This window comes from Ailuropoda melanoleuca, chromosome 1 (genome assembly GCF_002007445.2).
Source record: "Ailuropoda melanoleuca isolate Jingjing chromosome 1, ASM200744v2, whole genome shotgun sequence".
NCBI lineage: Eukaryota > Metazoa > Chordata > Mammalia > Carnivora > Ursidae > Ailuropoda > Ailuropoda melanoleuca.
In genome coordinates, this window is record NC_048218.1 from 134,380,185 (window position 1) to 134,394,427 (window position 14,243).

At 40.0% G+C, this 14,243-nt stretch overlaps 1 protein-coding gene across 1 annotated transcript in view; it reads right to left on the minus strand.

Annotated features, from left to right (window-relative positions):
• The window catches only part of PCLO (piccolo presynaptic cytomatrix protein), a 378,386-nt gene extending 376,770 nt beyond the window's left edge, over positions 1 to 1,616 (minus strand). Inside the window, 1 exon segment of the mRNA XM_019798053.2 lies at positions 1,071 to 1,616. Within this exon segment, the coding sequence (XP_019653612.2) occupies positions 1,071 to 1,330 (260 nt within the window). The 5' untranslated portion in view covers positions 1,331 to 1,616.
• Between the last annotated feature and the right edge of the window lie 12,627 nt (positions 1,617 to 14,243).

Genomic DNA, 14,243 nt, shown 5'->3' on the forward strand with positions numbered 1-14,243 from the left:
CTACACCCACAATATACATATCTTTCATATGTCCAATATCTCAAATGAAACTTGTAGGTCTTTCTTCAGTTATCCTAAAGCAGGAATGGTTTCAGGACAACGGACAGAGAACTGTACTCTAAGGGAGGGTGTGAAGTTAAAGGGTTTGTTTACATTAATAAAGGCAGGGCAGGCACAATGATTATACCCTCTTACTACTCTAATTAGAAAACAACTAATTTATTAGATGAAGGAAAATGGAGAGCTAGAGAGGGAAATTAAACGTTAATATTACAGAATAGCTCTTAATTGCCTGTGCAAGTTGTCTTTTATTTGCTTTGTCTTGAAATGTATTGGAAACTAATTTTGAGATAAAACAAATTCACGTTTTTCCATCAATTAAAATACTTTTGCATATAAAAGAGAAATAGTTTAAAAAATAGCATATAGTAATTCAGAAATACATGTACAGCACCTGGTCTGCTGCAACCAAACCATCTGTTTAATGCCACAACATATTTAGAGTCCCTCATTGACTATAAAAGGTGTGTTCAATCTATACCTTCTACCTAAACAGCTCCTGTTCTCAGGGGGTGGGGTGGGAAGGAAGGACAGATCACTTCCAGAGGAATTAAAGGTATTGTTACAGAAATATTTCAGACATCATTCACAGAGAAAAAGATGCCGAAATGACTGAGGAGGTTTAAACAGAGACAGGTAAACACCCAGTTCTATCCATCTCCCAACACGTCCGTTTTCTATTAATGGAAGACTTCCAGATTAGTAAAACACTGGAGGGCGTCTCTCCACGCCATCCTAGAGGGAAAAGGTTCCAAAAGGCCAAAAATCACAACCTAAAATCACAGTTCCAAGAAGGCAACCCTTGACTATCCCACCAGAAACTCTACAATGCATCATTTTTATTCTGCCCATCATAAGGCTTATGATCTCTTTATCGTCACCCCATTAGGGAGAATAAAATGAACGGAAGCGACATATATGTACTGCCGTGCTGGCACATACGGGCTGGCACGTATGTGCACGGGAAGCTGTACATATATGCCCGGACATATATATCATGCTGTGCGTGCCTGTGCATGGAAGGCTGCTCCGCAGCGGCCGGGGGAACGCTTCCCTTGGGCAGCCCCTGCGCCCTTGACATGACAGCGGCGATCTGTCTCCTCTCCTCTTCGCTCAGCTGGCTCAGATCCGCCTCCATGCCGGCCGGGATCACCGTGTGCAAGGAGCTCCCCGCCCCGCCAGCCCCTCCTCCGGCTGCTGCCGCCGCCGCCGCCGCCGCCGCCAGCCCTTCCGGGAGCCCTTCGCCTTCCAAGCTCGCCTCGTTGCCCATAGCTCAGGGGGACTCGGGGCCGCCGCGCTCCCTCCTTGCGCTGCGTCCCCGTCGGGAACCCAGCGGACCGAGGAGCAACCGGAGCCGGGGTCCGCCGTGGGGCGTGCAGGCGGCTGAGTCCCAGGGCTCGGGACCCGGCACCGCTGCCCGGAACGCCAGGCGGGTGTTAGTCCCGCTCACAGGTGACTCCCGCAGCCGGTGCCTCCTCCATATTGGACAACTCCCCGAATCCGCCTCAGCGCCCCGAGCCGGGGAGAAGCACGTCTGAGCTGTGCCAGCCGGGCGCCGTCCGCCCCTCCCACCGCGCCCCGCCTCCTCGCCCGCGCCCTCGCAGTGCGCATGCCCCTCTCCGAACAGGTGATGGCCGCGCCCGCGCCCACCCCGCTCTGCGTCGCTCTGTATCCTTCCTCACTCTCAGCACCGATTTAAAGGAGCCCGGGGAGAGCGCAGCAGAAAACCGGGGACGAACAGCCGGCGTTTCTTTCAGGCATATTTCAGGATGCCTCAACCTGAGTTTTAGCGAACTACATTCAAGGGGCGGGGAGGGGCTGCAGGGGAAATATCTGTTCCCTTCTTTGGACTCATGGGATCTGTAGTTTCAATTTTTTTTTATTTTTAAGGGAGGGTTTTTAAAGATTTTAGGAATGGACTCAGGTAACTGGATATTTACCTTTGTGATACCTTTGTTTGATACCTTTGTGACAAATTCTCTCAAAGGAGCTAAAACTGGAGCTTTTTATTTAGGACTTTTCCAGAATAATTACATTAAAATCTTAGATACAGCATCAGTAAGCAGTTGAAGTTTTTGAATGCTTGTCACTGTATTGTTCCCTAAAGGGACGACACAAAAGTAGAGGATTATGGGAAATTGTGCATGGGGTACTGTAATAAGATTCAGATTGCAGAATACTAAAATGTTAAAGTGGTGTGAAATTTTGAAAACATGAATTCAGTCCCTTTTTTGGTACAAATGTGGACAGAAGAACCCCGAAAGTTAAATTAATTTGTATACAGGCACATAGCTGGTTAGCCACAGAGGTATCACTAATAACCATTCTTTCAGACCCACTCCCCATCCATCCCCAAACACAAACTCTTCTTGCTACTACATTTCCTAGAAGGAAATGTTTTAGTTCAGCACTGGATAGGCGGCCCAAGTTTTACTACCTACCCTGGCTAACAAAATGGACCTAATGTCCCACTTGTTGAGGTTAAAGAAAATCAAAAGCTAACAGCTGGGAATGAATACACAGAAATGAATAAGTTGCTTAGAAAGTTTCCGAGTTTTTACAATAATCGTTACAATAGTTTGATATTTTGCATTCCACTTGTATCAAAACTAAAAAATGGCACAGTTATAACAATTTGTGATATGCACTGCTTTTAAAGATGTCTAGTCATCAGATGAAGTATCATTACTGGTTGGATTCCTACAAAAACTTTGCATAAACTTTCTCTCGTAACACACTGAGATGTGACCTCCAAAGTCAAAACTGCCAAGTGTCATACATTTCAATAAAGAGCATACTTTTACCCCACAAAAACAAATGACAGGAGGCAACCCGACATTCTGATGGCCACATCTGTAGACAAATACACTATCGTCATACCTCCTGGAAATGAGTTTGCTTCAAAAAAGGAGATAATTGGTACATAATCCTGAATCTCTGGCAAAATGAGTAACTGCCCCAATGCCTAGACAGCCCTAGGAATCACTAAGGCTACATGGAGATGGGGAAGAAAAAGATTCACGTACTGATTATTTTCTCATAGTATGCTCAAGTGTTGTGAGATAAAATACATTTGATAGTTTAGCACATCTTAAAGAAACACAAGCTTAAAGAAATGATAAGATGAACACTTTCAAAGTCTAGCCTCAGAAGAATGATTAAACTAGAAAACAGATTGTTAACTCTGTATTCTCTCCCATTACAGATGGAGAGGAGTCTGTAAAAGTAATAAGAAAGAAATACGAAGTGATAATCAATATGCAAAGTAATGTGCATAGACTAAACAAAAAGCAATAATTTGTAAGATGGGAATATTATAGCCCATTGTGAAAACATGTGCATTCACCTTCTCCTTCCCTCCTGTCCCGGGAGCAAATGTCATCAGAAAACAGGAAAATGGGATGTAGGATAGAGTAAATGGACTGTGAAAACAAATGGGAAACATTTTGGTTGTTTGAGGTTTTAAAATGATTTTGCCTTTAGGACCTTTATACCTGTGAGTTTCAAAAAATATTTCTTTTTTCAGTCTTCCATTTGGGCTTAACGTTGCTTGTGCTTGGGAGATGTTTCTGATCTGAAGAAAACCACTAGAGCAGAAGCCAGGTATATTACATGAGTGTGAATTCTCAGAATACTGGGGGTAAAAGGATGAAAAGTTAAATGTTATAGATAACTTTATCTATACTTTCTCTCCTTGCTTACCCAGAGAAATATCACAATTAGCTTCATTCTGCAAATTCACTAGTGGTGCTGTATTCAAAATCTTTGTTGCTCCCTATTCATTATACCTACTGTAATGATCATTTATTTGAATTTAGATTTAATTTAACAAGTTGATAGTTCAGCCCCAATTCACTCAGCCTGATAGGTAGGTCATGAAATTAATTAATTTATGAAAACCTGCACTGTTATATACCATGATGTCTTTCTAAAATGACTTTTCAACTCTGGAAAACCAGATCTCTTCCTTTGTTTACTTTTTTCTCACCTTCCCATGTAGTTTCTATTTTAGTAGATTAGAACCAATCTAAATGTAATAATTAACAATTAAATATGACTAGATAATGAGTCATTGGAATGAAATTGCCCAGTCTACCCATGTCCTTGCAGACACCACTCTACCTAGGATAAAACCAAATAGACCTGTGTGTCACATGTCCCATACTTCAATAAATTCAGGCTTTGCAAAAATTAAAGTTAGTATAGTCTTCATCAATGAAGAAGAATGTGTAGTCTCACTTGTTTTTAAAAACTTACAATTAAACAATCCTCGTATAAGTTAGCCTTTTAATTAAAAATAATAGCATATATTTATTAAACTCTAGTTAGTAAGCAATTATCTGAATAGTGGCTTATTTATTAAATGCCCATTATATCCATATTAAAACCATTATAATAGTGCAAGTGAGTGTTTTGTAAAATCGGCCATTTCATAAGCTAAATTTGAGAGTATAAATAGATTCAAACCTTCTGGAAAATAATTTAGCAACACTTACCAAGATCCTTAAAAAGAGTCATAGTCTGTGATACACTTCTAGAAACCAACCCTAAAGAGATTGTTTGAGTTATATAATGGGATTGTGGGAAAAATGTTCACTAGAGTATTAATTATAGTAGCAATAAATAAAAAGTCATTCCTGCCTCAGTAAATGAGAACAGAGAAGTAAAATCTGGTACAACCAGATGACTGTACTTTTTGAAAATACTTAAAATAATGTTTTTAAAGCGTCCATTACAACATAGGAAAAATTTCACAAAGGATACATGGGACAAATTTTCATAAATTTATGTGATCACAATTGTGCAAAAAAATTAAATTACTAAAATGCATAGAAAAGAACCCAGGAAATAAACCAACAAACAAAACCCATATATATTTAATGAGAGGACCACTGGTAATCTGACTTTTTCTAGTTTTCTATATTTTCCAAATTTTTCAAAAGGAACTTGTACGATTTTTTCTTAAGGTGTAGGAGAACCAATAATTATGACTAATCATTTTTTAAAATGACAAAAATAATGCAACCTGTTAAGCTAGATAAGCAAAATGCTATCATCATTTTGTGACAAATGCCCATGAAGAAAATGGTTAAAAAAAAAAAATGCTGTGGGATATACCCTAACAGTGATTCCATGTGATTAGGTGAGTGATAAAATTTAACAGTGATTCCATGTGATTAGGTGAGTGATAAAATTTAAACTATTCTTATGTCTTCTATATTTAGAAGACCATGCATTTTAGTGTATGTGTGCACGTATATATTCATGTTTGTGTAAATATAGACAGTATACGTAATTTTTGTATAGGCACATTTTTTTAATGTTTCTTCACTAATGGAAGTTAAGAGTGGATTGCGTTAATTTAGTGGAGAAAGAACCTGCGATGGTCTAAGGTCTGACTTCATTTTTTGCTGTGGTTGATCTGCAATTGCATCTCTAAGCCATTTTTGTTAGCTTTGCTTTAAAATGAGATTTGCAGCTATAGAGGAGGAAATTCAAGTGAGATTGCAGTTGATTATGAACTGGCTTCTCAATTTTGAGGGGAAAAAAACATGAGAAGTATTTTAGAAAAAAGTTTGGTAAATTTATTTTTGAATTCTGACATCTGGACTATCAGGCAGTTTTTTTTTTTTTTTTTTCCTTTTCCCCTTTACACTTACTCTACAGCAAATCTGTAATTTAAAATAAAATAAAAATTTGCTTGTATTTAAAATATGTTCCTATAGACATAGGGTATATACAATCTTAAGAATACAATTAGTTACTATGCCACTTTACACCGTTACATCGTGAATTGAAAAATTCCTAATAAGTCATGAGGCTATGACTTAGGTGGGTTCAGCATTTTTTGTTTATTCACCTGTTTTATAAATAGGCTTAAGAATTCAGAACCTACTCTGGAAAATGGAGACATGTGTGCATGTCTTATTCTTTATGATGTTTTTGGTTGACAGTGTCGGACTTGAAATCCTAGCTCTGACATTTTACATCTATTTGGGTTAGGAAGTCACTGACTTTTTAGAGCACGAGTTTCCTCAACTGTAAAAATGGAGAAAATGATATACTCCCTCTTAGGGTCCTTGTGATAATTACATGAGAATAAGATGTGAATGCACTTTTAAGCTAGGACACATATCAGCACAGTTGTGGTGGATTGTTACAATCCTGGCGCTAGATGAATCACACCTCCCTCTCTACAGTGGGACTGCCACGATTCTCAGCAAGAGATACTGTTTCCTCACCCTTTGCCTGAAACTGAACCCCTTACCGAGAGAATGTGGTAGGAGAGGCATGGAACTTCCCAGGCTAGCCTTCCAGTCTGGCCCACGTTCTAGAAGCCTAGGAGGTGAGACCAAGAAGAGATGAACTCAGCTGCCCCAGTCCCAGTGAACCCAGCTGTGGCCTTGGCTGAGTCCCACTGGAGAACCCTGCCTTGGCTGCCACATCTTTTGGCTATAGTCACGTCACTAAATCAGGTGAAACCAACAGAAGTGCCCAATCAACCTAAAGAATCAGGAAATAGAATAATGGTTATTATAATAATTACTGTCTTATGTTAAGTCACTCAGTTTGGGGGGTTTTGTTAAACTACTTAACTGATATTCCAGTTTTTACACAGTATGATTATGCATATATCTTTCACAATTCCCCTTCTACTCTTTTGTTTCTAGTGACTATTTTCCCATTTACTGTCCAGATGGACTTGAGTTATTTGTTCAAAATTTCCAAATACCATCCTTCTAAACTCTAAATGGGAAAGAGCCCAATTATGCTGAAAACTTACGTACTTGTATCATGAAAGGCTCAAACAAGAAAATATATGGTAAGATCATTTTTCAACTATGTAATGCTATCCAAATAGAAAGTTATATAAAAAGATGAAAAATTTATGCATGAGAATTTTTCTAAGAAAGACCAATGTATTTATTTGAGAAACTTCTGGGGGAGGAAGGTGGCATTCTTAAGGTCCTACTCAAGATGGTGGCTAGCTTACAGACTTACAGAACCTTGGGAGAAACACCTGGGATCAGAGGTTCAAGAATATTTTTAGGATTTTTAAAAGTTAATATGATACAAATACTATACCTTATATAACAGTGTCTTTAGTATCTATCCAGTAAAACCTGTTAACATTCATATAATCTTCTAAAGAAGTCAGGATCACATCAACTAGAGGACACTCAGTTTTACCTAGCCTGGTAAGGGACTGGAATTCAGACATTTTGAGAAGAGAAATGAGGGCTTATCTGCATTGGTCCATAGAATAAACAGAGCAATGTGAATTCGTGGAGTAGCATGGACTGGAAGACACAACTAGAGAAATGTATAAGGGATGAAAGGGACATGATGCCACTTACTTCCTGAAAAGGAAGAAATGGAAATGACTTCACTGCTACCCTCTAATGGTGTTGTGGCCTAGGGGCCTTTGCAGGACTGACCTGTCACTGAGGCTTCAAAGTGGTTCCTGTGGATTGTGCAAAGTCCACCTTTGTCTCTGTTATGCAAATTCCAGGAAAATCCACGTTACTAAGGCATTTACACCTTATGGCTTCTTTGAGATAGGATAGAGGTGAGGGGTGGCACAGAAAGAGATGAAGATCTTTATATTCAAGTTGATATACATTAAAAACATAGGCGATAGAGATACCATGTGCATACACAGGAGCCAGAGGACGAAGGACATTTGACATCTAGGTTTTAGTCATAATTATCATATGGGCGGAAATGTAAGGTTTATAAGGTGTACACAGAGCCCCATAATTTTCCAATGTGCTAATTCCAAGCTAATGGGAGAAATCTTTGGAAAGTTTTGCTCTTCTCTGTCTGCAATCAGAGAAAGAATAGATGCATTTCAATACGGATATATAAAGAGGAATTGGGGAAAAAATACAAATTACTCTTTTGACAACAATTCAAAACCCTGAGAAAATATTATCTATAGACATGTTGAAAAGGATCAATAGCTGGCCCTCATCCTAGACAAATTAAATCAAAATCTTGAGGGAAGGGGGTGGCATTTGTATTTTTTAAAGCTTCCCAGATGATAGTAATATACAGTTTGGGTTGAGAACTACTACTTTGAAAAGACAGAGGATTTTAGTATCAGAATTACAAGACTGAAGATAAGAAAGAGGCACATGGGAATCCGTGTAGACTTCTCTTCGAACCTGAAACCAAAGGTGTTAGCAGCATCGTTGCCATCATCAGAAATAATTTTTGAAGCAAAAGGTAGTAGTCACAGATTTACTCTGTTCGAAAATGATAGCATGCTTGCATTTGGACTACGGTATACAATTCTGGTCACTGCAGTTTGCAAAATGTGTAACAGATTGAGAGAAGCAAAGCCAATCAAACAAAAGGGGACATAAAATCACTTTAATCTAGAAGATTGAAGGGGTGAATCTAGAAAGATAAGAGCATCCTACTGAAGAACATGAATTCAGGACATGTTGACCAAAATACGTTCAACTAAAACCAAGGGGATTTTTGGATACATGGAAAAGGCAAGCTTAAGAAAAAAGTAGTAACAGGGCATAGTACATGTAGGGATTTATTTACATGCCATATTAGGATGAATAATGCTAATTCTTCACCAACGTCACTTTTCTCCTCTTTTGGGCAAGTAGCTACACCACAGTTGCCAACTTCCCTTGTAGTTCCGTGTGTCCTTGTGTGTGACCCAGCTCCGGCAGATGAAAATGTGCTCTTCCAGGCCCAGCCAAAGGAATTCTGGTATGTACGCCTCTGTGGGTGATGAAGATGGAGACTATGGTGCCCGGCAGAGGTTATACGCATTGAAGACAGCAGAGCCACTGGGGGGATTCCATTAGGGGAGTTTCCTTGATGACCATATACAGAATTCTGTCTTTCCCTACTAAGACCACCTTCCCTGGTACAGTTATGTAAATGAGGGGGGAAATATATAAATACATCATGTTTGCATCACAGTATATTTTTGTTTTTTTGGTCTTTTCGTTAACGTACTAAGCCAGTGTTAACTAATACAAAGTAGTAAGAGATACTTCTGCCCAGGAGAAACTAACATCAATAAAATACATCCCCTCCTTATCCCTTTGCACATCAGTGATCCTGGGTCCATTTTTCTTTTGAAATAGCAAGAAGGGTAAATCTGGGTGCCTCACTCACTGACCCTTGAAAATGCCATCCTCACCTCTTCTCTGTTTTTTATTCTTCTTCAATTTGGCAAGATGGTCCCCTCACCTAATATTCCTCCATGCATTTCCCCAGGCCAAGCTCAGGGCCACTCACCAACATCAGACCTTTTCCTACTCTGAAACCACTACTGTTCTTGGTCATTATTTGAGAATCTTATTCATTTGACATTTATTTGCATATGGTTCTGCTTTCTTCCGTGAACTGTTTCAGAACTGAGTTTTTCAAGTAATGTAACCATGTTTTTCTCTTGCAGTCCTGTCTGTATCTAGTGCACATAGTGAGTGCTCAACCAACAGACATTAAATGCATTATTTACTGAGAGGTCTTCAGGTTAAAAATGTGAATAACACAAAACAGACGTTAGGTTATTTTGTGGGGGACTTCTAGAAGGGAGGAATACGGGACGGTTTTCATCGAGGCTAAGGAATTTTATAATGATATAATTTTTAACCTATAAATATTATATTTAATGTATTACCAAGGCACTCTGTTACATTTCTTATATATATTTTTATCTCTATTAATCTTCTGACAGTTTTGTCATGTGTCTATTGTTTTTTTCACTTTGTAAATGAAAAAGTAGAGATTCGAGAAAGTTATTTGAATTTCTTAAGGTCACTTAACCAGCAAATAAGAAGAAAGAATTCAAACCGAACTCAACCTGACTCTTAGACTTACTGCTTCCCTCACTTGTATCAAAGCATCTCCCATTTATAATTATAAAAGGCAGTTCCTGCCAAAGAACACACAGATAGACTCACAGGGCGGTATACCTGTGGCCACTGTGAGAGCTTGGATAACACATTTCTTATATTAGAAGTATATAATACTTTCTCTGACAAGCTAACCAAAAAGTTTAATAAATGGAAAATGACACACAGTCCTCTATTGCCCAAGAAATATTCCATGCAGCCAAAGAGAAGAAAAATAAATGAGGATATTGAAAAAAGTGTAATGAAAACATTTCTCATTATTCTGATTTTATGGGATGATTTAATAATAAATTGTCTTTATCATTATCAATTTATCATGTTTTGTGTGCATTTAGGGCTAGATGCCTTGACTTCAAATCATAGGGCAAGAATTTTTATTGTTCACCATTTCAGGAGCCATTTGGGGAATGTTTAATTTTATTCCAACCAAGCTCTAGATTTGCCAGGTTAATTATTGATGAGTAAGCGGAAAATGGAAAGGATTTTATATAATTCTTCCTGAGGCTTCCCATGTCTTCCCCCATTCGACTTACAGCTCATATAAAAAGATCAGTGTCTGCTCTTGGCAGATGGTCCATAACCTGCCTATAATAATAATACTTCATATTTTCCCTTTACTGCAGGGATCTCAAACTTTTGAAAACCAACAGCCATACAACACTGCTGTAACCATCATAGGTCTGTTTTACAAATGGTTAAACTGCAGAAATGAATCAATGAGCCAGACTCCAGCATAACGCTTGAGTCATTTATGCTCGCCACTAGAGAAGTTTTATTTTTCACACATTTTATTCCCATCATCCATAAGACCAAAGACATACCAATCGCATCATTCAAAATCTGAGCTCTTCAAAGAAAAAAAGAGTGATTGTATCAATTTAATAAAGGATCCTCCAAGACAGATAATCATGGTCTTGTGTGAATTTCCTTGCCATTCTTGGCAGGAAATGGTGGCTATTTTTAACCATAGATAGTAAAAGACTAAAACAGAAGCTGTTAGATTTTCCACAGAGGAAAGGCCCCTTCTGAAGAGAACAATATGCTTTCTCTCTTGACATCTTATAGGTTTCATGCCATTTGCAAATGTATCCTGAGGAAACATGAACCATCTGGCCCAGAAGCAAGCTCATACCTTGCAGCTCACTAATTTGCTTTAGGTGGCCTAGAAGCCCACCTTGGAAGGAGGGAGTTAAGACGGCGGAGGACTAGGGGACCCCTTTTCAGCCGGTTCCCTGAGTCGAGTTGGATAGGTACCAGACCAGCCTGAACATCCACGGGATCAGCCTGAGACGCAGGAAGATACATCTGGATCTCCACAAATGAACATCTCCAGCGATGAGTATAGAGGTACGAAGTGGGGAGCCGTGAAACCGCACACAGATATCAGAATAAACGGACGGGGGAGGGAGCTGCCGTGTTCGGGCACCGGGAAGCGGTAGCCCCTGCACAGAGGAGCGGGCCAGACTCGTGGACCGGCACCTGCGAGAAAGCATACTGAGACCATGAGCAGGGGAACGCGCTCTACCTGACTGAAAACCAGAGCTCCGGTGCGCCCTCTGGAACCAGACTGAGACCGGGAGCTCCGGGAGTGCTCAGGGGCGGCTGGCAGCTGATGGTGTTAGGAACACAAAGGACAGAGACGCGCCAGCCCTGGAAGTGAGGGCTAGGACGCCGGGTGTGGGGCGCACATCCCGGGATGCTGCAGGGTTGAGCAGCACCAACAGTAACAGAGTTAAAGTGGCCAGAACATCAGTGGAGAACGGTCCGCAATCCCTCTGTTCTGAGACAGAGGCTGAGATTCGGCCACTGCTGCTCTGACTCTCAGAAGAGGCACAGCAGACCGGAAAGCCGCCAGAGAACAAAAGCCTGGAAATACCGGCTCACAGGGTGCCCATCCCCATCCCCCCTCTCAGGGGACACGGAGACTCTACCCAAACAGGGTTGCCTGAGTATTGGTGTGGCAGGCCCCTCCCCAAGAAGGCAGGCTGAAATATCAAGAAGCCCACGTCCCTAAGATCCCTATAAAACAAGGGCGCACGGCCTGGGTCCTGGTCAATAATTAGGGCTCTGGACAACCCCGCAACTTCTCCTCAACAGAATGACAAGAAGGAGAAATCCCCCCCCCCGCAAAGAAAAGACAATGTGTCTGTGGCCTCTGCCCCAGAACTAATGAATATGGATATAACCAAATTATCAGAAATGGAATTCAGAGTAACAATGGTCAAGATGATGTGCAGACTTGAAAAAAGTATTAATGAAAATGTTAATGAGAATATAGAATCTCTAAGGGTGGAAATGAGAGCGAATCTGGCAGAAATTAAAAATTCTATGAGCCAAATGCAGTCAAAACTAGAGGCTCTGATGGCCAGGGTCACTGAAGCAGAGGAACGTATCAGCGAATTGGAGGATGGGTTAGTAGAAGAAAAAGCTAAAATAGAATCTGGACTCAAAAAAATCCACACTCAGGAATGTAGGTTATGGGGGATTACTGACTCAATGAAACGTTCCAATGTCAGAATCAACAGCATCCCCAAGGGGGTGGAGAAAAACAGAGGTCTAGAAGAGATATTTGAACAAATTGTAGCTGAAAACTTCCCTAATCTAGCAAGGGAAATAAACATTCGTGTCCAAGAGGCAGAGAGGACCCCTCCCAAGCTCAACCATGACAAACCTACACCACGTCACGTCATAGTGGGGGGGTGGGGGAATGGGATAGACCGGTGATGGGTAGTGAGGGCACGTATTGCATGGTGCACTGGGTGTTACACGCAACTAATGAATCATTAAACTTTACATCGGAAACCGGGGATGTACTGTATGGCGACTAACATAATATAATAAAAAATCATTAAAAAAATAATAAAAAAAAAGCCATGATCAAAATGAAGATGTGTCAGAGGAGAGGTGACAGGGCCTGCTGGAGAAATACAGCACAGAGGACCTGGCAACCTAAATGGAGATAGAGTTTGATAAGAAGTACAACGTAGTCGGGCAAGGCACCATGAGGAGAAACGGGTAGTAAGCCATACATGAAACCAAATACTTCATCTACTCTACCTGGACCAAGTGGTCATTCACCTGTTCACACCTGATAAAGAGCATGGACTGTGCCATGCTCATTGTGAGCAACTGGAAAACAAGGTCTGCGGCCTAAATTCCAAACACCAGAGAATGAAATCATCAACCTTCCTAAGGGAACACCTTGCTCTCTGAACCTTTATTGTGTTGTTTTGTATAGGGCATTCTCTGTACTAGGGTTTTTTTTTCCCCATCCTAGTTTTTTGTGGTTATAAAACAATTAGCAAAACAAGCAAACAAAAACTCCAACTCACCCCACAAAAGAAACACAAAAAACACTAATCTGGAAAGATATACACACTCCTATGTTTATTGTAGCATTATTTATAATAGCCAAGATATGGAAGCAACCCAAGTATCCATCAATAGATGAATGGATAAAGAAGTTGTAATACACACACACACACACACACACACACACACACACACACACACACACACTGGAATATTACTCAGCCGTAAAAAGAATGAGATCTTGCCATTTCTGACAACATGGATAGATCTAGAGGGCATTATGCTAAGTGAAATAGACAGAGAAAGATAAATACAGTATGATTTTGCCTATCTGTAGAATCTGAAAAACAAAACAAATGAGCAAACGAAGAAAGAAACAAATGAACAAAAAAAACCTAAACTCTTAAGTACAGAAAATCAAATGATGGGTGCCAGAGGGAAGGTGGATGGGAGGGTAGGTGAAACAGATAAAGGGGATTAACAAGTACAAGCTTCCAGTTATAAAATAATTAAGTCACAACATAGGGAATGTAATCAATTTTAAAAATTAGCTATGTTTTAAAAATTAGAAATATTTGTACTACCCTGATAAACTATGTTACTTTAATCATAAAAAATGTGCTATTAAAATGTTCACGTTTTTACCATCTATTATTGTCTAACAACACTGTACTATAATTTGTTCATAAAACACTGTCATGTGTAGAGCCAATATTAAAACAAATTAAAATTAAATTAAAAACAAACAAAAATTGGGATGTGAATAAATCCTTGAGTTAAATAAAGGGAGGCAGGCTCATCTTGAGAACTGTGGCTGGGCATGAATCTTTGAGAAGGTTTAGGAATCCTTATCCAGGCACAGGCCAGGATAAAATGGTGATCACACATTCATTTCATCTTCCAGCAGTGACTAAGCTGTGACAAGCCAACTACCGGAGGATGAATGTGGCCCCCAGATATTTTGTCCCCCTCACACAGTCA